The following is a 20,620-nucleotide window of genomic DNA, read 5'->3' as shown; positions in this document are numbered from 1 at the left end:
CAGGCCCGGTGAATGTTACCAAGCACGAAAGAGTATGCGATCGGCGCCGTGCTGATCCTGCTCGTAGATGTGCTTTGGACAGGATCCAACTACATCTCCAATACTGTACTAACGCATGGCTACGAGAAACCATTCGCCATGACGTATCTATGCACAGCATCTTTTACATTGTATCTTATTCCCTTCTTTGTGTTGATAAGGCAGGGGTCTGGACGCGAACAGGCTGAGACTTGGTGGTCCAAGCTAGGATTCTACTTACCTCATATGTCGAACGCGATACCTACACGCGCTGGTCGCCCATCATATACCGCGGAAACACGGCGGCCTGCGATTCGTCTTCGTCCCTCGTCTATCGATGGTCGTCGGCCTGCAACGGATCTTCCCGTGAGTCCGCGAAGAAAAAGTGTTTCTCGACTGCCCGAGACGCAGGCGTTGATCGGGCAGAGAGACGAGGAAGTACCTTCACAGGGTGAGAACTCAAGCCTGTCGCATGCAGAAGCGCTCGTCCATGCATCCGAGCTGCCGCCACTCTCGATTAGAGAAACTGCGGTGCTTTCAATGGAGTTTGCTGTGATATGGTTCGTCGCAAACTGGTCGTTTGTTGCCGCCTTGGCGTATACAAGCGTGGCCAGCGGCACAACTCTCGGCAGCACAAGTGGATTCTTCACTCTTGTACTTGGCAGTGTCTTAGGCATCGACCGGTTTTCTCTGTGTAAATTTGCTGCGGTAGCACTCAGGTATGCATACCAACTCTACTTGCTAGACAGATGCTGACACCTCGCACAGCTTTTTGGGCGTTGCTCTCGTGACATGGGCCGATCAGGACACCTCGCATATGCCACAGGCACCGACCAAACCCCTGCTAGGAGACGCATTCGCACTTGCATCTGCTTTATGCTATGCGGGCTACGTAACGCTGCTCAAGGTCCGCATCGGCTCGGAAGATCGCATATCCATGCCACTTTTCCTTGGTTGCGTAGGCGCATTCAATTTGGTCGCATTTTGGCCAGTGGGTCTTTTGCTGCATGTGACGGGCATGGAGCCCATATCTTGGCCTCACGACTCACTCACAACTCTGGGTATTGTGTTCAACATGTGTATCACCGTCGTGTCTGATTTTGCATACCTTGCAGCAATGCTCAAATCATCACCATTACTGACGACCATAGGTCTGTCACTGACCATTCCCATGGCTGTGTGCGGTGATGCGATTCGACAAGCCATGGCGCTGTCACTACAAAGCATATGCGGAAGTATTTTGGTCTTGACAAGCTTCGCCCAAATTGCATGGGACGAAAATCGATCGGGGTAATTCAGGTGCATCTAATCGAGCAGGAAGACCAACATAACGGGCATGGTCTCTGTAAGCAGAATGAACACGATGAAAGCAAAAGGAAGAGAAAAAGGAAGGAAAGATATGAGTCGGTGGAATACCAAAATTTGTGATGTGGGTGTGAGTTAAGAGAGGCGAGTTTGCACGAGGAAGGGGTATGATGATCATGTTTTCGAGGCTCGAAAAGCCATAAAAAGCATAGCACAGCGTAAGAGCAAGTATAAAGCATCGGGGAAAGGGCATATATACATTCATTAAGACGAGTGTGTAGCAGCGCATGTCTGCAAGCAGTGATGGGCGCGTTCTTGCGAAAACACAAAGCGGACATACTCCATAAGGAAACGCACCTGCTCAGCCGTTTCAATGGCGCGAACGCTGCGTCGTTTACGCACAATGTCGATGAGGCGAAGTACTGTGCTTCGCACGTAGCAAGATTCATCGGCCGTGGGACACAGCCGTGGGCCTGCTTCGGGATCGGCGGCAATCAAGTTCATTTTCAGCAGCCAAATGCAAGCGACCAGTCCTGCGCGACCAACGCCTCCACGGCAATGCACAAGAATTGACGAGCCACGCAGTGTATAGTTAAGAATGAGCATGGACATGAACATGTCAAATCGGACCATATGTATGGGCGCAAAGCCTTCGGCAATCGGCAAACGAATCAAGTCCAACCCGTGAGACTGGGCTTCATCGCTGTACTCACGACAAGGTGCCCCCAAGAGATTAAGTTCGTCGTCGTCGAGACAGCATACGATGGCACGCACGCCCATTTGCTTGATGCGATCCAGATCAATCTTCAGGTCACGACATATAGGGCTGCGACCTTGCGCTGGTTCGTCTAGCCGGACCTTTTTGCCAGGGCATGACGACAGTAGCAAGTTGCCTAGGACAGGAGCTTCGGTTTTTGGTGCCGACGATGCATATGAATCCAATGGCGTACCATTGTCGGACAGCATGTGCTCAAGCGGCACGCTTTCAGGCATGCGGATCAAATGCTCGCCCCGAATCTGCCCAAGGGCATACGCGTCCGCATCTTGTAAGCTGTTTTGGAGGTGCATTCCGAGGCTCGAGCGGGGCACAGTATCAGTGAGCGAGATATGTGCAAGGTCTACGAGCTCGTCGCGAGTGTGAATCAGCCTGAGGCCCGGTGGCAAATGTCCCAGCACACGTGCAGAAATGTTTGGGAGAAGTTGGACGGGGATAATGGGGCTTAAACTAGAAATAGTGAGCTGTACGACACCGGCAGATACATACCTGATCGGGTGAGAGTTGCTCGTCTTGACGACACGCGCCGTGTCGTGTGTGTCAGACATGTGGCGGTCTTGTGACTTGTCAACCATAGCCACTTCCAAGTCCAGTGCAATTCGTTCATGTGCCCCGTCTGTGTGTTTCTCAACCATTTGGATAGCATTGTGCGAGTCAGGGATCGGTACGCGAGCATTTAGATGCGGCATGAGCCGCCATGAATGGACTTCGTTCTTTTGCTGGCGCGAGAGGATGGATTCAGTCAGGTCCGGCTGCTGTAGCGACAATGGAAGGTACGCATACGGTGCACCAGAAAGTCCAAATTTCAATACACTGTATGCACTCAAATGATACTGACTCGCCATCGGTGCGCAGTTCATCAGCTCGATCCAGTCGCAGCGGCGTGTGCGTAGCACAGACTGATACACGTCATGCGCCAGCTTATCGCGTGCTACCACACACGTGGGTGCCACATCTTTTGTGCCATTCATCCACGGCAACGACTTCTCAGGTCCACCGTGTCTAGGCGTAGGTAACGCCACTTTGGCTTTCAAGAAGCTTTAGGGATAGTAAGGTGTACGCGCCGTCTGAGCGGTGGTGGCAACTTTAACTGCTTATCTCCACAAACGACCGAATAAGCGAAGACAGTCCAGCACACAAATCGAGCCGTGGTCCTCAATCCCTAGCACGGCACGTGGCTGTCCGTGAGCCTGAGTGGTTCAATTTCGCGTCCAATCGTGTGCGAGACATGCACGCGCGTAGGAAAGACGACGCGTAACTCAGCGTGCGTCTATGACAGGAGCGACGTGAACCGGGAAGTGAGAGAAAAAAAAGTCGTTTAGCTATAAGCCAACAGTGCGACCGCTGCGTATCTCACTTGGGACAGGCAAGCGTCAACGGTCTCATCATTCTCTTGAAACGCTGGCCCGTTTCCCCGCCAACTACGTGCGCTCTTCCCCTCCCAAGCCCACACGCATATTGACAACCTGCATCACCGCTGTTAAACGTACCACTTCTCGCTGACCATCCTTTTCAAGCTGTGATGCTGAATCAGCTCCATCGTCGAAGGGACACAGCGAGGTCGTTCATTCGAAGACCCAGCGTTTCGTTCGAGGATGAAACGTCCATCCACGTTCCCGGCACTGGTCCTCCGCCACTTCGACGTCCGTCCATGCTGCTGCATCGCGGGCGTTCACTGTCGAGACCTGAACGAGGACACCCTCGTGCGCCGTTGCTGAATCCAGAAGGCGAGCCTGACGACCCCTTCTCAGACGGCCGAAAGCCGCATTGGTGGCGAATGTGGTGGCATTATCTAGCGATTGTGGCTACTTTTTGGGCGCCACCGCCACTCTTGAATCTCGTTGGATTGCATAGTGCGCCTGTTCGCCAGGCATGGCGCGAAAAAGTTACACTTGTCTTGTTCGCGTGTGCATTGAGTGCCATCATTGCCTTTATCACTGTGGGTTTGCAGAGATCGCTCTGCTCCAACCAGGCTGACAACCTATTCATGAATGTAAAAGATGCTAGCGGCGCCGTCGGCGTCTTGGGCAATGCGTATAGCTTGTCTGACAGACCTAATTTGGGCGGCACTGACATCTATTCGGACATTAAGGCGAATCCCGGCCTGGACTACACGCAGTATCTTGATACGTCCCAGTACCCATTTCCAGAGTGCGCGGATGTGAATGCGGCCGTTGCAAAGCCTTTGCATTGTTCCAATGTACATGGGAAAAGCATTCAATGCAGCGACAAACTCGACTTTAAGATGATTGAGTCTAAGCTCCATCTCAAGAAGCAGAACAAGAGCATCGGCTTTGACTGGGACGACGTTTTAAACAACACCCAAAAACTCATGGCCATTGACGGGCATGTGCTGAATTTGAACACATACTTTGCCACATATCCCCAACCTATCCCGAACGACTCAGTCGACAGGACAATCCGCACCTACTTCTCCATGAATCCAAGGATCGTAGACGCCACGAGTGTGTTTGCACATGACAAGCAAGCGCGCGATGCCCTAGGGTGTATTAAACAGCGGTTTCTCGCTGGGCAGGTGAACTACAAGACGCCTGGGTGTTTTGTCGCCGACTTGATCCTGTATGTGTCGTTGATTGTCATTCTAGGTCTTGTGTTTGCTCGCACGATCATGGCGATTTGGTTCCTATTGGTTGGCTCGCGTCGTTTAGCAAGTACACCACCGGCGCCCGGCAAATTTTCTGCCACAGGGATGCGACGCCCGCGGCCAAAATCTCATGTGATTCTCCCGAACGAAGCAACGCAGCCTAATGCGGGCGGTGTCGCTCCGTGGGCCAAGAAGCAAGTGCTTGCCCATCCATCTACAGCACCTGACCACGGTATCAACCAGATGTCGTCATCCTCGGTCATGATTCCTGCATCGATGACGCCAGAAGACATTGGCAATGATCCGTACATCGTGTGCCTGGTAACTTGTTATTCGGAAGGCCTTGATGGAATTTCAGCGACGCTCTCGTCCATCAGCTCGACCGAGTATCCTACAAATCGAAAACTTATATTTGTGGTCGCTGATGGCATGATCACTGGCGAGGGCGAATCCATGAGCACGCCCGACATTTGTGTGAGTCTCATGTGCCCAGATCTCCGTTTTGGCACGCCGACGCCAATGCAGTATCGGTCCGTAGCCGCTGGCAAGAAGGCACAAAACATGGCGCTTGTATATGCTGGCCACTACTTGAATCCGTCAGGGGGCGAGCCTGTGCCGATGGTCGTTGTGGTCAAGTGTGGTATGCCGGACGAAGTCCATGCGAAAAAGGCCGGCAACCGAGGCAAACGTGATTCCCAGATGGTGTTGATGAACTTCTTCCAGCACGTCACGTACAATGACCCGATGACGCCCTTGGACTATGATCTATTCCGCAAAGTGCATGCGCTCATGGGAGTGACGCCGGACTTTTTCGAACTTGTGCTCATGGTTGATGCAGATACAAAAGTGCACCCACCATGCCTGCGATATCTTGCGAACGCCATGTTGAACGACCATCGGATTATGGGCGCGTGTGGCGAGACGCAGATTCAAAACAAGCTGCAGAGCTGGGTGACGGCCATTCAGGTGTTCGAGTACTTCATCTCTCACCACCAGGTGAAATCATTCGAAGCCGTTTTTGGTGGTGTGACATGCCTACCTGGATGCTTCAGCATGTATCGTATCAAGGCACGCAAGCCTGGCTATGAAGATTGGATTCCTGTGATCGTAAAGCCGGACATTACGCGCGAATACAGCCAGTCAATTGTGACGACACTGCACCAGAAAAACCTTTTGTTACTCGGTGAAGACCGTTTCCTCAGCACGCTTTTGCTCCGGACTTTCCCGCATCGGCGTATGGTATTTGTGCCGCATGCCGTCTGCCACACTGTCGTGCCGCATACATTAAGGATGCTCATGTCTCAGCGGCGCCGCTGGATCAATTCAACCGTGCACAATCTCATGGAGCTGGTTCTTGTGCGGGATTTGTGCGGTACTTTTTGCTTTTCTATGCAATTTGTCGTGCTAATGGACCTGATTGGAACGTTAGTTTTACCCGTCGCCATCTCTCTCACATACTACTTGATTGTCAAGTCAGCGATGAATCCGCCGAAAGATTTCACGTCTGCCATCCCACTTACCATGTTGCTTGCCGTTCTTTTCCTCCCTGGCTTTGTCATAACGCTTGTGCGGTTCCAGCCGGTATTCATCATCTGGCTGATTATCTATCTAATCTTCCTGCCCGTGTGGAACTTCCTCCTGCCAGCCTACTCCTTCTGGCACTTTGACGACTTTTCTTGGGGTGAGACGCGCCGTGTCGAGGGCGAGACAAAGAGCGCTGCTCATGATGCCGACGAAGAAGGATACCAGGCAGCGTTGAATGTGCCTATGCGTCTGTGGACGGAGTGGGAAAGCTCGCGGATCCGCAAGCAGGAACGTGAAGCCCGTCGGCGCGAGGAGTTTGAGCGCCAGTATGGTGGTGGCTTTTACAACGATGGTGCGCTTGATGCACCTGAGCTATCATCGCGTGCGCTGATCGGCAAAGCGCCACCAGCCCCAAGGTCCTCGTCGTTCGATCTATCCAATTCGCCGCGGTCTAATGCCGTCTCGGAGGACGACCGTTGGGGGGATCAGATCGGTGCCTACAACGAAAACGATGCTCTGCCGGAGCTGGTTCACCCCGCGCGTCCAGTCTCCATGCTCGCAAGCCACGGCGACGGCGTGGTCGAAGGTAATGATCTCGAGTCTATGCTACAGGGCGGCTGGGACGACAATGTCTCGTCACTGTCGTTGAAGCCACGTGGTCAGTTCATGCCTGTGCTGAATCAGTCCTCCACGTCCCTTGCCGATGAGCGCGATCCGCTTGCAGGCTTGGCCGCTTCACGTTCGTCCGTTGACATGAACACCACGTTCCCCAGTATCCCGTCTTTCAGCGAGAGTCTCCGGCCTTTCGATACGCCTCCTGCTGCCTCGTCCGCCGTAGAGGAGCGACGCTCACATGCACGGAGCCGGTCGACGGGCGTGCGTTCACCACCATCGTAATCAGGTTCACTGGTGTTTTGGTTGTCGTCATGTTGCATTGTGTAATGTCATGTCTAATTATTTATTTGCATATCGTTATTATCATCGTCATCAATTTTTTTTACCTGAGAATTTTTGCGCGGTGCGCTGAACAAGGCACTTGTCTATGACGGAACTCTTGATCTGTTGCACGTGTGTCCTATTCTCATCGTTTGCACAATCAACCACACACACACGCACACACGATAACCTGTCTAGCTTCTCTTACTTGACGTTCTTTCTCTGATTCTTCCTCATTGGCTATGACGGGCTCTTGGGGGCAGATCCTTGCTCCTTCTCTTCGTCTTGTCTCTATCCATCATGCGATACTCCAAGACCCACACCGTAGCCGGTTTAATGCGATACCAATATCCATGCGACGTGGTCGTGCAAGGAACCCATCTATCCGAGTCTGTAGCAGTGCGTCGATGCCCTGGCTCTCGATGTTTTTGTCCACAGTGTCAACCAGCTCACGGATCGAGCGTGGCTCGCCGTTCATCCAGCGACGCAAAAGGGTTTCGATTGCTCGCGTTTGGCTTTTATGTACCAGCTGCGGCACAGAGCTCAGGTCTAATGCATGTTCACCGACGTGGATGAGACTGCGTTGCGGTGTGGATGTTTTGACAGACGGCAGCGGCAGCGCTAGCGTCCTGCTCTTTCTTGCTGCGAAAGGTTGCGCATCTGCATCCGACTGGGACAGGACATGGGTCTCCTTACACACGTCTTTAGCATGCTCCGTGACGTCTTTCATCACGTACGAATCCATCTGAAGCACCACATCCGCCTCTGGCAGCAAAGCACTGGACGAGCCACATACGAGCACAATCGACACGCCTGTCCTTTCTATTAGTGCACGAACGCGCACAGCCAATGGTGTAATAGGTTCATTCGGCACGAGCGATTGCATCGTCGAGTCACGTACAAGGAAGTTGGATGCTGTCGTGTCTTCGTCCAGCACGAGTAGATCAGCACCTAGCTCTAGTGCTTCCATCAGGGCTGCTGCGCATGAGGTGCTTCCTGAAGCATTCGAGGTGCTGAAATCACTTGTGTCTGTGCCGTTTGGCAGGTTTTGAATGAATGCCGAAATGTCGACGCTGCCCACAAATCGGCCATCTTCCGACCGCACACTCGCCACGTCTTGGCTTGTACACACGAACTCACGCCCATCGTTCGGCACAAAGTTGAAGGAGCCAAGCGCTAATGCCGACAGAAACGTCGACTTGCCATGGAATCCACCTCCGATACACACATGCAATGCACGCTTCTTTAGTCCCATCCCAATGATCTTGCCGCGGTGTGGCACCGGTAGACTCACTTGCAACGTCGCGGGACTTTGGAAAGGAACGCAAGTTGGCATCAGCTTGTCAGACGCTCCACTTGCTCGTGCCAGTCTTGCTCCATTTGGTACAAATGCAATCAAGCCATGCTGGTCCAACTGGTCTCGCAGCACTTGCTGATCCTCGACGGTCTCCAAGTGATGCTGGAGCTCACTCGGCTCGTACCTGTCATACAGCAAACCCTGATCAACAAGCTGCGGCACATGTTCACACAATAATGTAGCAGCCAAATGTCCCATGATTTGGCGGCCATGTGCCGGCAGACCAACGATGAATCGCATTTCGATGCCCTCATCGTCAACGACCACAGCCGTTCGCTCCAGCACCTGCTGTCCTGGGACGTCAATCTCCAGCTGTCCGCCTTTCCCGCTGGACCATCCGGAGCCTTTAAGCTTCTCATCAAACCTCCGTTCAGTGCACACTTTGTGTAACCGACGGAGTATGTAGTCAGCCAGGGCCGTACGATGAATCCGTGTATCGTACGTCGACGCTGGAAATCCTGCATGGGCATGCGACATACGCACACGTACTTTGCTGGGCGATGCATACGGGTCTGATTGCGCCTGATCCAAGTAAAACGTGAATGTGGGAAATGCCCATGCTCCTTCTAAACTATGATAAGCCGGGTACGGCTTATTCTCCAGCGCACGAAGTCGATGCGCTAGAAAGTCTGCTGTTCCTTGGTCGGTGCGACTCCGTTTCTCCGTATGAGCTCCAACCATTCCATATGATCCCGAGCTATGTCTGCTGCTTGCATTGCCTCCGCCACCGCCTCCACGGCCACGACCACGGCCGCGCCCACGGATAGCGTAGTTGCCGCGCCAACTCATGGCAGTTGGGGCCCGTGCCTAATCCAGCCGAAAGAAAAAAGCGTCACACTTATCGCTTTGGCGCACGCGGGCGCATGCAGGACCCTGGAAACGCTGACGTCATAGTGGCATGATTGATTACATAAAATCCCCACGGACCTTCTTACTCAGGCTGTTGAACCGGGACGTGGTCCGTCCACCAAAGGCTCCTCCCTTCTACCTTCTTCCCATAACAACATGTTCCGCACGACTTCTGCTTGCACAACATCGCTGTCAGCCGTCCGTGCTTCCATGAAGTCCGCGGCTCGTCCAGCCCAGTACATGCGTCAGTTCTCATCGGGCAAGACGAATGCGAACGCCCCATCGTCGAACTTGGGTCTGTATCTCTCGGCCGGTGGTGTCGCTGGTCTTGGTGCATGGTACGCGATGGGCGGCTTTAATGGCGATATCCGCTCGAAGATCCAGCAGGTGAACGCCGACTCGGGTGACGTAGCTCTCTCGGGTGATGAGTTCCGTGCGTTGAAGCTCAAGGAGGTGCGCCCATACAACCACGACAGCTCGTTTTACGTGTTCGAGCTGCCGGACAACAAGCGTTCGGGTATCTTTACTGCATCTGCGCTTGTGATCCGTGGCGCTGGTGAGGAGCCCAAGGACAAGGATGGAAAGCCCGTCATTCGTCCCTACACACCCGTGAACCCGCCGACCGACAAGGGCGAGCTTGTGTTGCTCATCAAACACTACCCGCAGGGCCAAATGACGCAGTATCTCAAGAGCTTGAAGGCCGGTGATGAAATGCACTTCAAGGGCCCTATTCCCAAGCATCCTTACAAGGCCAACCAATTTGAGGAGATCGGCATGGTTGCCGGTGGTTCGGGTATCACCCCCATGTGGCAGCTGATTCAGGAAATCTCGTCGAACCCAGCTGACAAGACGAAGGTCACGCTCCTTTATGGTAACAAGACGGAGGCTGACATCCTTCTGCGCGAGAAGTTCGATGAGATCAGCAAGGACGACCGCTTCAAGATTGTCTACTTTTTGGATGAAGCATCGAAGAACATGAAGGCAGAAAAGGGCTTTATCACCAAGGAGCACATCCAGAAGTATCTTCCTGGTGCGGACAAGGGCGAAAAGGCCAAGATCTTTGTCTGTGGTCCTCCGCCCATGCTGAAGGCGGTGGCTGGCCCGAAGAAGGGATTCCAGCAGGGCGAACTGTCTGGTGCTCTTGCTGACTTGGGTTTCAAGTCTGAGCAAGTGTTCAAATTCTAAGTATGGCATACTAGAGTCAAGTTTCTAAAGCGTGTGTAGATTGAATACATTTCGTAGTTATGCAAAATACTTCATGTACGCAAGCAACGGAGAGGAATAAACGCGTTGGTGCCAAGCAATGAATCATTATTTTCCACTGTTGGATGTTCATATATGTTAATTACAACGAACTCTTACAGCGAAGACCCATTGGTACAGTGGTTAGCACGTGGAGCTGTTACAACTGGTCGGTTACGACTTGCAAACTCTAAGGTCACTGGTTCGAATCCAGTATGGGTCGAACTTTTTGCTTTTTGGTTTCCGTGCATATTCGTTTTGCGAAGGCGTACGAATGTACATGATTAGCTCGCATTGACGCTATCGCTGAGTGGCAAATGAGCGAGCGTGACGGGAGTACCAAAGATCCACTTCTCCTAACGGCGTATCATTTTTTTTTTGTACTGGAACAGATTTCTATGTGTTACATGCAAATGCGATAGGAACAGTAACGTCCACTAGTTTCAGATGCTGTCATTGATGGTCAGCAAGCACGAGAACGACTTATAAGCCCAGTACATACGCCTTGTAATTTTCACAACCTGACCACGAGACAGACCAAAGTATCGCGCGACGGGATCATTTTGTTGAATTCGTGGAAGTTGCGACTCCTTCAAGCGACTAGGTTATGTTAGCATGTCGACGCATCCAACGTATAGCAATTTAGCAACGTACTAGCGGTGCAGGAGTTCCTTTTTCTCGTCCGGCGTAAGCACCTCATGCTTAGGTACCAGCTGGTGGTGCGTGATATTTACGAGCAGGAACGCTTCCTCAAAATCCTCCAGCACAAGCTGAAGACGCATGGCCTCAATCACCTTACATAGTCAGTAAAGAAACCATATGCACTTGCATACCTTCTTAGCAGCGCTTGTCATTTTATCGCTCCAAATAATAATGCCTCTTGTGATGTTTTTCTCTTCAAGAATGTTGATAAACTGTCGCATTGTCTTGACGCCCACGTTTCGCTCTGTTGAATAAAACACAAACAAGCGCTCTTCTGGCTTATCCTTGTGCTGTGTGAAAAAGTTCATGCGATTCCTGTCGACAATTCCATTCGATGTGACTTCTGCCTTAAATGTATCGAGGTCCACATTCAATTCCTCTTCAGATACCTCATAGCCCTGTTACATGTGTGTTAGTTAAGAGCATAATTTGTATTTTGTGTTTTTGAAACTCACTCTATCAGCAACTAGCTCATGAATCGTGCGGTTGACGCGCCAGAGCCGGGCAGTTTCACGGTCGTCGTTCATCCTGGTGCCAGATGTGGGCGCCACGGATTATGTATGGATGGAGACCAAAATTGTCGACGTTTCTCGTGGCTTGAGTCACGTGTACATATATCGACGTACTTGCACACAGCCTGGTCCTTCTCCAAGAGCGACTCGTTTCGAAGCCGTCAATCCTGACCTAATTAGTATCAATGATAGATATTTGGTGAATGGGAATCTATACGCAATACGCACTATTTACGACTGCACTGAGAATCCGAGATGCTCATGGGGGCAAATGCACATTGCGTATGGCTGGTATTCTTAAAGAAAACAGGTACTAAGGGGAAAGGCGCTGGGGGGGAGCACGTTGTAGGAAGGAGCCAAGAATGAGCGTCGATTAAAAGCAAGATAGACAAGAACCAACATGACTCAGGACGCACAACACGAGTGAAAGAAGAAGAAATACCGCGAAATTATTGCTTGTCAAATGCAATTTGTGCAAGCACGCGCGATACTTCATCCATGGTATCGCTGGCTGTGCCATGTGAGACAGCCGAACGAGGCATGTGGGACCCTGGACCCCTTGGACCGGGTGTCGATCCTGGCGGACCCATCATCGACAGAGTTGAGCGGGGTGTAGGATCGCTTAGAGGATGAAATCCGTCGATGTCGTTGCCCATGTCCGCATTCAGCATGCTCATGCTCGGGCGTGCCAAAGGATGGGAACCGAATGCACCTACATCCCGGCTGTTGACAAGGCCACTCATGCCATCGTGGCGTAAGAGCTGACCAGGTGAGGAGAACGGTGCGGCAGGACTCGCACGTGCCATGTCAGCCTTGGCTCGTGCTGAATCGGTCGGAGGGGAAAAGGGGAAAGGTATCGGTGTCGAGGAAAAGGCGCCAAATACATTCGGTTTCGATGCATGTCCACCCATGTCTTGAAGAGATGGAATCGGTGCTCCCCAAACCTGGGCTGAAAGGGCAGCATTGTCGGCATAGCCAGGGGTATAGAAGGGTGAGACGAGCGGGGTATTCACGTTACCCGCACTTCCATCAAAAGGCATGGACGACGAAAGCGACGAATGCTCGAAGAGCGCTTTGAGGTCCTTGTTGGATGCTGATGGAGGTACGGAAACATTTTCATACAGCATGCTAGAGGGCATACTTGCCGAATCCGCACTGATATCCGCTTTTGAAGGGGACAGGTGCGAGGTAGAGAATGGCGGCAAGAGATTGTATAGCTCCTCCTCGGCAGCAGGGGCGGCCGACGTTAGTGGAGGAGCGGGCGGCGGCGAAACGGACGTGTGAAGCAGGACGTGGTACTTGGCACTTAAATCGTCCAGCGCTTTTTTGGCCAGCGGCAACATTTCCGCATCGGCATGACTCACCCGAAGTACAAACACATTTTCAGCCGATGCATTCTTCCGTTGCGACAGATGGAGCGTAGTTGCCATGTTGTTCTGCAGATGGTTCACAAGAGTGTGGTACTCGGGGGAATCGATCATACTGGCGAACTCGTGCGAGTTGCTCACAGGGATCTCTGCTTCGAGAGGCACCTGCTGAAGAAGCATCTGCACGGCCGTTACCGTCTGAGACTCAGGGCCCACGACAAAGACTGTGTTGAGTCCTGATTCTCTGCGGGCGAGGCGAATGGAGCAGCGGGTACGGTGTTCGATGTCAGTCAGGACCTGGCCCTTTTCGCCGACTAGGAGGCGATGGAACTTGCGCGGCACCGGCACAGCCTCTGTCACAAAGTCCTTGTCCTTTGGACCCACAAGCTCCATCACGGAGTTTTTCAGGTTCTCGAGATTCGGTGCATTCTTCGACGGCGTGCGTGCAATGACATTGTCATCGTTGTCGATGTAGCCGCCCAACGCGGCAAACTCCTCGGCATTGGAGAATTTGACGTAGACGCCAAACTTTTTCATGATGCGTTGGATGTTCTTGCCACCGACGCCAATGATACGCTTGTGGTATGCCTCCGGCACAAAAAATGACATTTCTGCTGGGAGTTCTTCCTGCAGTTGGCTCAGTCCTTGAAGCGCAGCGTCCGGCTCGCGGCCCAGCACTTCAATCAGGAAATTGTAGTCGTTGAACGGCTCGAAGCGGATACGCACGCCGCATCCCTCCATGATTTTGTTGATTTTGCCGTTCTTCTTGCCGCTGATGAATTCGCGGTGGTCCGTAGCGAGTTCGAGCTGGAAGCGAACTTCGCTAATGCAGTGCTTGATGGCCGGTTGACGGAGCAAGAAGCGCATGGCCGAACGAACCTCTGAGTCGGTTCCGTACAGGTCAACGCAGCTGTTACGAAAGCCCACTTCTGCGCCTGACGCGGCACTCGCTGAGGTGAGAAGCGTAGCGAGCGGGCGCGCATCTGCCTTGGAAGAAAGGCCGAGCGTATCCAGAACACTGGGCATGAGACAAAGAGTTGCCACATAGCAGGGCGCCACGATCTGCATCAGCATTCGGATGCTGCGTTCGACATCGACGCGAGACGAGCCATGCACGCACACTTGGCCTGTCGGGCTGCCGATGAGCGGAAGATCGAGGAAAGTGCTGTTATCGAGCATGAGCTCACGGAGTGCCTCGTGGCGTTCAAGGAGTAGCCAGTCGAGTTTCCGCGGCATGAGTGACACCTGACGAGAGACCGTGTTCCGGTTCCTTTTGGTCAGTGAAAGGACAAGTTCTCGCGCGCGGGCGATGGCAGGCGGCGGCCCTGTGACAAACACGGTGTGTCGACGCTCCTGCACCTTTGGAGGCACATGGCTTTGCAGGACGCCAAAGAACGGTGTGGGTATGTAGACATTAGCGCGGGATTCACGCTCTAGTGCCTGGATAGCGGAGCGTTTTCGGCCTGCATTCACATGCAAGAACTTGCTGTTGTCCAAGTCGATGGTATCTGTGTGCAGGCCACTCATTTCGTCCAGCATCACGAGAACTTGAACACGAGCATATTCGATCGATTCGAGACCACCTGTGATGGTCAAGATGACCGGTCGCTGCATATGGCGTCTCGTTGTACATGTCGGTGCATCGGTTGTCAGTGATGCATCAGCTGAGGGTTGAACACTCAGTCGCGTGCGTGAGTCCTGCATGATCTGATCAAAGCGGATGCGGACATCTGGCCAAAGTGCGTCTCGGCCGTATTGCAGAATCTCAGATGCTTCTAGGAGCATGTCCAAGCGCCAAGTGAACGGCAGCGTTTGCATCAACAGACTGCGAGCATCATTGACCTGGGCTTGTGTACCACAGAGACTCGCACTGAATCGAGGCAGCTCAGGCTCCATGAATGGCTCGGCACTAGGTTGTCGGAACGACGATCCACTGGAGTTGGTCGCTGGTTCTGCCGAGTCCATGCTCAGAGCTAAAGACGTTGACGGCAGGTGTGTCGAAGCGGGTGATGCATGTAATGGCATGCGAGGAGACGGGCCTTGCGTGGGACGATCCATATCACCACTATTGCTGACAGACACAGAGCCAGCAGCAGCGCCATGGCTGCTACTACTGCTACTGTTGCTGCTGTTGCTGCTGCTGTTGTTGTTGTTGTTGTTGTTGTTCTTGTTGCAGCCGATACCACCTGCGCTATTGCTAACGCCCAGGCTCAGGCCCGCCGACGACGAAGGCGATGCATGAACGACACATTGGTGTGTCGCCATGGCCTTTGCGCATGCATCTATCACAGCATCCGAGTATGCAGTGAGACGGAATGTAACCGGCGTCGGTGACGACCCTAAGCGACTTGTGTGCTGATCATGGTGGCGATCCAAAGTTGGCGCTGGACCACGATGTGCACCTGGTGCGCGTGAAATGGCGACTGACTTCGCTGAGGATGCGGCTGATGGTGTCATCGGGATAGGCACGGCCTTACTGACGGTGCGGCTACCGACAGCACGTGCATCTGGTGGCAGAGCACTGCCTGTGGTGGGCGCCATATCAGAGACCTGGGTGCCTGTGGCATCACGAGGAAAGCTGAATGCAATGAGATGTAAGTCCATGGTGGCTGCCATGCGACGCCGCCTTGTGCGCGGAGCGTGAAGCGCCACTGAGCGCACGCGGCAGGCAAACTTGAAAAAGGAGAGACTTGGCCTATCTTAGGCAAGACAGGCGTCGGTCAAGAAAGACACAACTACACAGGTTGACCGAGCGAGCACACACGCGGTGGTGGTCCCTAGTGTATCTACTCAACACTCGAACGGCACACGCACGCACACAGACACAGACACACAGACACACAGACACACTCACACGCAAAACGCACGCCAACACACACACACACACCGCCTCCTAGACGAAAGAATGGAGGACCGTCACGGGCCACGAGTTGTACCGCGACGACTCTCAGGTCACGCGGGTGAGTGGTCGCCTCTATTAGGCCAAAAACGGTGGCAGCTGGGAAAAAATGGCTTCGTACCTGAGCAGCCAGTGAGAATCTCTATATCGATGTCGGCCGGGGATCTGCAGTATGCATGCATATGTCAGCAACCAACAGGATCCCGCAGATGGGGTCGGGCCTGCTTCACCCTCGAGGCACGAAGCCGGTACGGAGGGGTGGGCGAGAGGAGAGGTTGGAACGGCAGCCCATGCAAAGCAGGGCGACAGATTCGCTCGCGATGCTGCGTGGAGCATAAGATCACACTCGGAATAGGGGAGACGTTCGTAATTAAAACGGGCTGAAAATAGGATGTGGGCGCGTGAATTGGGGTGGCAAGTGTCCCTGTCGCGGCCTAAGAGGGCCAGGGGGATGGGGGCAGTGCGTGCGTACGTGCGTACGTGCGTGTGTGTGCGCGTGGGGCAAGTAAATTGCGATGCGCGCGTGTGAAGTAGGAATGTTGTATAGAGTAGAAGGGACATACTTTCCCCATCGTCGTCACGCAGCCTCTGTGCTACGATACCAGCAAGTGGCGGCCATGCCTGGACGGCCTGCCGAGCACGAAGGGTCTGTAATGGGCATGAGCGAGATGGATGCAGAGCATTCGGAATCGTTTGTCAAGGTCCTTTGTGAGACGTGTCGGACCGAAATCACCGATGAACAAGCGGCGGACGGCGTTGTGCACATGGCAGGCGCGTATTGGCATATCCAGTGCTTTACGTGCATTACATGTGGACGGCAAGTGCCGTTCGAACGAGACAATGTCCTGTTGGTGGGCTCACAACCTATGTGTGGTGGGTGCACATTCAACTGCACGGCGTGTGGGGAGCCCATCACGGATGAAGTCGTGTTATGTGGTGCGTCTATTTTGCTCATTGGCACTGACCGAACCCAGACCAGGATCCGTATCATACAGGGTGCTTCCGATGCACGATGTGCCAAAACATCATCGACTCGACGACATTTTCGACTGTCGACGGGCGGATCCGTTGCTTGCATTGCCAGCAGCATTCAACGACGCCACTCATGGAGAAAGAGCCGACGTTTACGGTCACGACGCCCGGTCGTGCCTCGCATGCCTCGCCAGAATCCAGCACCACGTCTCCGTCAATGGTGAAGCAAGCGCCTGGCAAAGATCACACATCTGCGCCAGAGCCAAACCCGGCCTCTTCGCCTATCCCTATTCCCACACAGGTACCAGCACCAGCACCAGCACCAGCACCCATGTCAGCATCAGCGCCGGTATCTTCACCAGCATCGATGCCAGCGTTAGCACCAGTGGATGCTCTTACGACGGACTCTGCACAAGATTCGGTGTCTGCAACGCCCATGGGCCTTTCAGATGGCGGTGTCTCTCGACGCGTGTCGAACGACTCACACACCCAGGAACGCTTATCAGATGTGATCCAGTCAGAAATCTTGCAAGCGTACTATGCGAATCAGACGGGCCATTCAACGCCGTCCGTGGAAGAAAGCCGGCCGCATCGCATGACACCTCAGCCGACAGTATCGAGTACGATCAGCGATCTCTGGTCACATACACGCTCTGTGACAGAGTCAGAGATCCTGCGCTCATTGTCGATGTACGACAGTGAGTTTGAGGCGCTTATTTCAACGCCCGACTTTGCTGCACGCCGCAGCTCCCTCTTTGGCAGTGGCCCATCTCGGAGCCCTATTGCCTCACTGGGGCTGTCTAGTGCCAAAGCATCGCCGAATCCCGACGACGAGAATGCGTCTTCTCAGGATCCATCGGTGCTATCGCCTCGCGTACCACCAGCGCCGCCGTCGCCATCCAACGAAGTCCTTCCTGCTGCTATCGATGAACTAACGCAGCTGGAGCTGCAGCGGCATCTTGCACTTGCTGAGCTGCTTGGTATCCAATCAGCCGCCCAGCAGTATGAGGCTTCTGATGACAAGTCTGTACACAACCGCGTGAAGCTGGTGCTGTCGTCGCTGATGGCTCATCTCGATACTGTCAAGTGGGAATACCGACGGGAACTCGAGTCTCTGCTTTTGACGCGACAGTCGATCCAACAGGAACTTAAACCCATGCTCCAAGTGCACTCGACTCTGATGCAGGAGTCGCAGGCCTTGGCCGAACGCATCGATGCTATGACTGCTCATCTCTCTAGTCTTGAACTCTCGGAATCATCATCCTCTTTGCAACCCGTCATGCGTACGTCACCGTCAACGTCGTCGTTGACGTCCTCCCTCCCGCTTGCACCAGCAGCAGCAGCAGCACCACCACCACCACCACTTCCACCGAGATCTGTCTCGCCCAGTCGCACTCAGCCTTGGCATGTGTCTGCGCCTGGCGGGGACGATGTCCGCCATGTCGATGCCGAGTCACTTCCAGCGGCCGCTTCCGCAGCGGGAAGCGGCGCGGCAGCCCGTCCAGGAAGGAGTCCCCGGGGACGCACCGGCAAAACGTCAACGGACCCAGTCTCAATCCCGAACCACGGCGCATCTGATCGCCCTGTTGCGTCGGACCTCTCGGTCCATGACACGTCCCTGTCCGACTGGTCGCCTCATGTCACTTCCCCACCCTTGCCAGCGCGGAGTCCTCGGCCCAGCTTGGAAGAGCCACGACCGCTCTTTTCCTCCTTGTCCTCTTCTGCTCGTCCATCACCACAGCATGAGCAGCATGCGCCCTTCTTCGCCCCATCCTCGGCGCCTACATCGAGCTATGGCGACACACCTTTGCGAACCAGCGCTGGCTCACCTGTGTCCGTCATGTCCGTGCCGTCGTCAGCCTCTGTGCACCCTGATCCTGAGGGATCAGCTCATGTGCAGCAGCCTGCTTCCCAAGAACACGCCGCACAGCGACCGTCTCACAGTCGCTCCCACTCGGCGCAAGTACATCTCTCCAGCTCGTTATCGTCGCACGCGCCCAAGTCAGGTGGGTCGCCCGAGCTCCCGGAGCAAGAACTGCCCACGTCACCCGATCTGCCGCCGCTGCCGCCTGTATCACCCATGGCCACTGGCGATGGGCAACTCCCCCCCGACGTATCTGGCTCTGTATCCAATCAGGGCGATCCCAGCTTGTCGTTTTCCTCCGCTCATACAATGGGCTCTGGCCCTTCGAGTGCGCCGTCGTCGATATCATCCTACACGCCTGAAACGTACACTCCGACGGTAAATGCGACGCCTGTGTCCGCAGCCGCGATGGACACTTTACCGTCTGCTTCTCCCGCGCCGCCGGCCCCTTCCGCCGGCCCACAGACGGTGCGGCGCGATGCATCTCTTCCACCGCTGCCTTCGCCACGCAAGTTCCGCTGGATCAAGCCACGCATCCCTGCCGCGTCGGAACTGAACGCGCTCAGCGGGACACTCCTGCTACCTGCCCATGAGCTTGCGCGAACGCCCAAAGGCGCCTCTTCGCCATCATATGTGCTGAACAATGCGTCGACGCCCAAGGCCGATACGCCGCCATACCAGGCGGGCAGGCGTGTAAATGACGTGCATCCTCCCGGCACCTCGTCACCTGCCGTCTCGTACAAACCCGCGCGGGATATGCAGCCACCTCCTGTCCCTGCACGTCGCGTTACATCGCCTCCGCCGCAGCCATCGGCATCGTCTGCCGCGGCGACAACGGCGCATCCGCCGTTGTCCTCCTCATCTCCCTCGACCTCAGCGCTGTCATTCTCATCGCCACGTGTGCTGCCCATGTCGCGACCCGGGTCGAAGAACTCCATGATGGGCCGGTCGCTCATCGAGGAGGTCGAGCTGGAGGGAACCGCAGTGCCTGCGCTCGTCAGTCACTGTGTGGTTGCGATCGAAGCGAATGGCCTTGAGGACGAGGGTCTGTACCGCAAGTCAGGCAGCTCGCAGCAGCAGCGACAAATCATCCAGCTCTTTGATAGCGGGAGTTCGTTTGATTTATGCGATCTTGATCAGTTCAACGATGTGTCGGCCATCGCAGGTGTGCTAAAGAGCTACTTGCGCGAGCTACCAGACCCCCTCATTCCTTACGAATCTCTCTCTAGCTTTGTCGAGCTGGCGGAGAAACCTGGCGCTCTTTCTATCGCATCGATGCGCTCCCTTCTGAGTCAGCTTCCTGTTCCTCACTACGAGACGCTGCGCCGCTTGTGCGTGCATCTCCGTGTCATCCATGATCACAATACATCAACTAGGATGACTGCACGCAATTTGGGCATCGTTTTTGGACGTGCGTATCTTTTTTGTCATGCCTATCTCCCGCTGACCGTTCACAGCTACCATCATGCATTCCAAAGAGCCAGCGATGGAACTCATTGAAACGCCCACCTATGCCCGAGTCGTTGAGTGTAAGTCCACACAAATTCGAGTATATCTAGCTCACACCACCACAGACCTCATACAGCACGTGGACCTCCTTTTCCTTGCTACCTAGCGGTTGTACTTCTACATGCCGATTTTGATTTCACTCATAGATTCATTCATTTCTCTCTTTCTGTTCCCACTTTGAGGA

The 20,620-nt window shown here is 54.2% G+C and overlaps 8 protein-coding genes across 8 annotated transcripts; 4 read left to right on the top strand and 4 right to left on the bottom strand.

Moving 5' to 3' along the window:
* Nucleotides 1-12: 12 nt before the first annotated feature.
* MGL_3690 (uncharacterized protein) lies at nt 13-1,312 on the top strand (the record flags this gene model as incomplete). Its single annotated transcript, XM_001729171.1, has 2 exons — nt 13-737; nt 787-1,312. The coding sequence occupies 2 exons, from the start codon at nt 13-15 to the stop codon at nt 1,310-1,312; spliced, it is 1,251 nt and encodes a 416-aa protein (XP_001729223.1).
* A 275-nt stretch (nt 1,313-1,587) lies between these two features.
* On the bottom strand, nt 1,588-3,069 carry MGL_3689 (uncharacterized protein; the record flags this gene model as incomplete). The annotated part of the gene is made up of 1 exon (XM_001729170.1): nt 1,588-3,069. One exon carries the CDS (start codon nt 3,067-3,069, stop codon nt 1,588-1,590), a length of 1,482 nt encoding a protein of 493 aa, XP_001729222.1.
* A 680-nt stretch (nt 3,070-3,749) lies between these two features.
* MGL_3688 (uncharacterized protein) lies at nt 3,750-7,124 on the top strand (the record flags this gene model as incomplete). Its single annotated transcript, XM_001729169.1, has 1 exon — nt 3,750-7,124. The coding sequence occupies one exon, from the start codon at nt 3,750-3,752 to the stop codon at nt 7,122-7,124; it is 3,375 nt and encodes a 1,124-aa protein (XP_001729221.1).
* Nucleotides 7,125-7,461: 337 nt separating this feature from the next.
* Nucleotides 7,462-9,309, bottom strand: MGL_3687 (uncharacterized protein; the record flags this gene model as incomplete). Its single annotated transcript, XM_001729168.1, has 1 exon — nt 7,462-9,309. The coding sequence occupies one exon, from the start codon at nt 9,307-9,309 to the stop codon at nt 7,462-7,464; it is 1,848 nt and encodes a 615-aa protein (XP_001729220.1).
* Nucleotides 9,310-9,579: 270 nt separating this feature from the next.
* Nucleotides 9,580-10,554, top strand: MGL_3686 (uncharacterized protein; the record flags this gene model as incomplete). Its single annotated transcript, XM_001729167.1, has 1 exon — nt 9,580-10,554. The coding sequence occupies one exon, from the start codon at nt 9,580-9,582 to the stop codon at nt 10,552-10,554; it is 975 nt and encodes a 324-aa protein (XP_001729219.1).
* A 710-nt stretch (nt 10,555-11,264) lies between these two features.
* Nucleotides 11,265-11,840, bottom strand: MGL_3685 (uncharacterized protein; the record flags this gene model as incomplete). Its single annotated transcript, XM_001729166.1, has 3 exons — nt 11,265-11,405; nt 11,445-11,711; nt 11,769-11,840. The coding sequence occupies 3 exons, from the start codon at nt 11,838-11,840 to the stop codon at nt 11,265-11,267; spliced, it is 480 nt and encodes a 159-aa protein (XP_001729218.1).
* Nucleotides 11,841-12,274: 434 nt separating this feature from the next.
* Nucleotides 12,275-15,796, bottom strand: MGL_3684 (uncharacterized protein; the record flags this gene model as incomplete). The annotated part of the gene is made up of 1 exon (XM_001729165.1): nt 12,275-15,796. The coding sequence occupies one exon, from the start codon at nt 15,794-15,796 to the stop codon at nt 12,275-12,277; it is 3,522 nt and encodes a 1,173-aa protein (XP_001729217.1).
* Nucleotides 15,797-17,103: 1,307 nt separating this feature from the next.
* On the top strand, nt 17,104-20,427 carry MGL_3683 (uncharacterized protein; the record flags this gene model as incomplete). The annotated part of the gene is made up of 1 exon (XM_001729164.1): nt 17,104-20,427. The coding sequence occupies one exon, from the start codon at nt 17,104-17,106 to the stop codon at nt 20,425-20,427; it is 3,324 nt and encodes a 1,107-aa protein (XP_001729216.1).
* Between the last annotated feature and the right edge of the window lie 193 nt (nt 20,428-20,620).

Source organism: Malassezia globosa, assembly GCF_000181695.2.
Source record: "Malassezia globosa CBS 7966 chromosome Unknown mgl_sf_10.1, whole genome shotgun sequence".
NCBI lineage: Eukaryota > Fungi > Basidiomycota > Malasseziomycetes > Malasseziales > Malasseziaceae > Malassezia > Malassezia globosa.
Note: the sequence above shows the minus strand (reverse complement) of the source record. Positions and strands in the feature narration are given on the sequence as shown.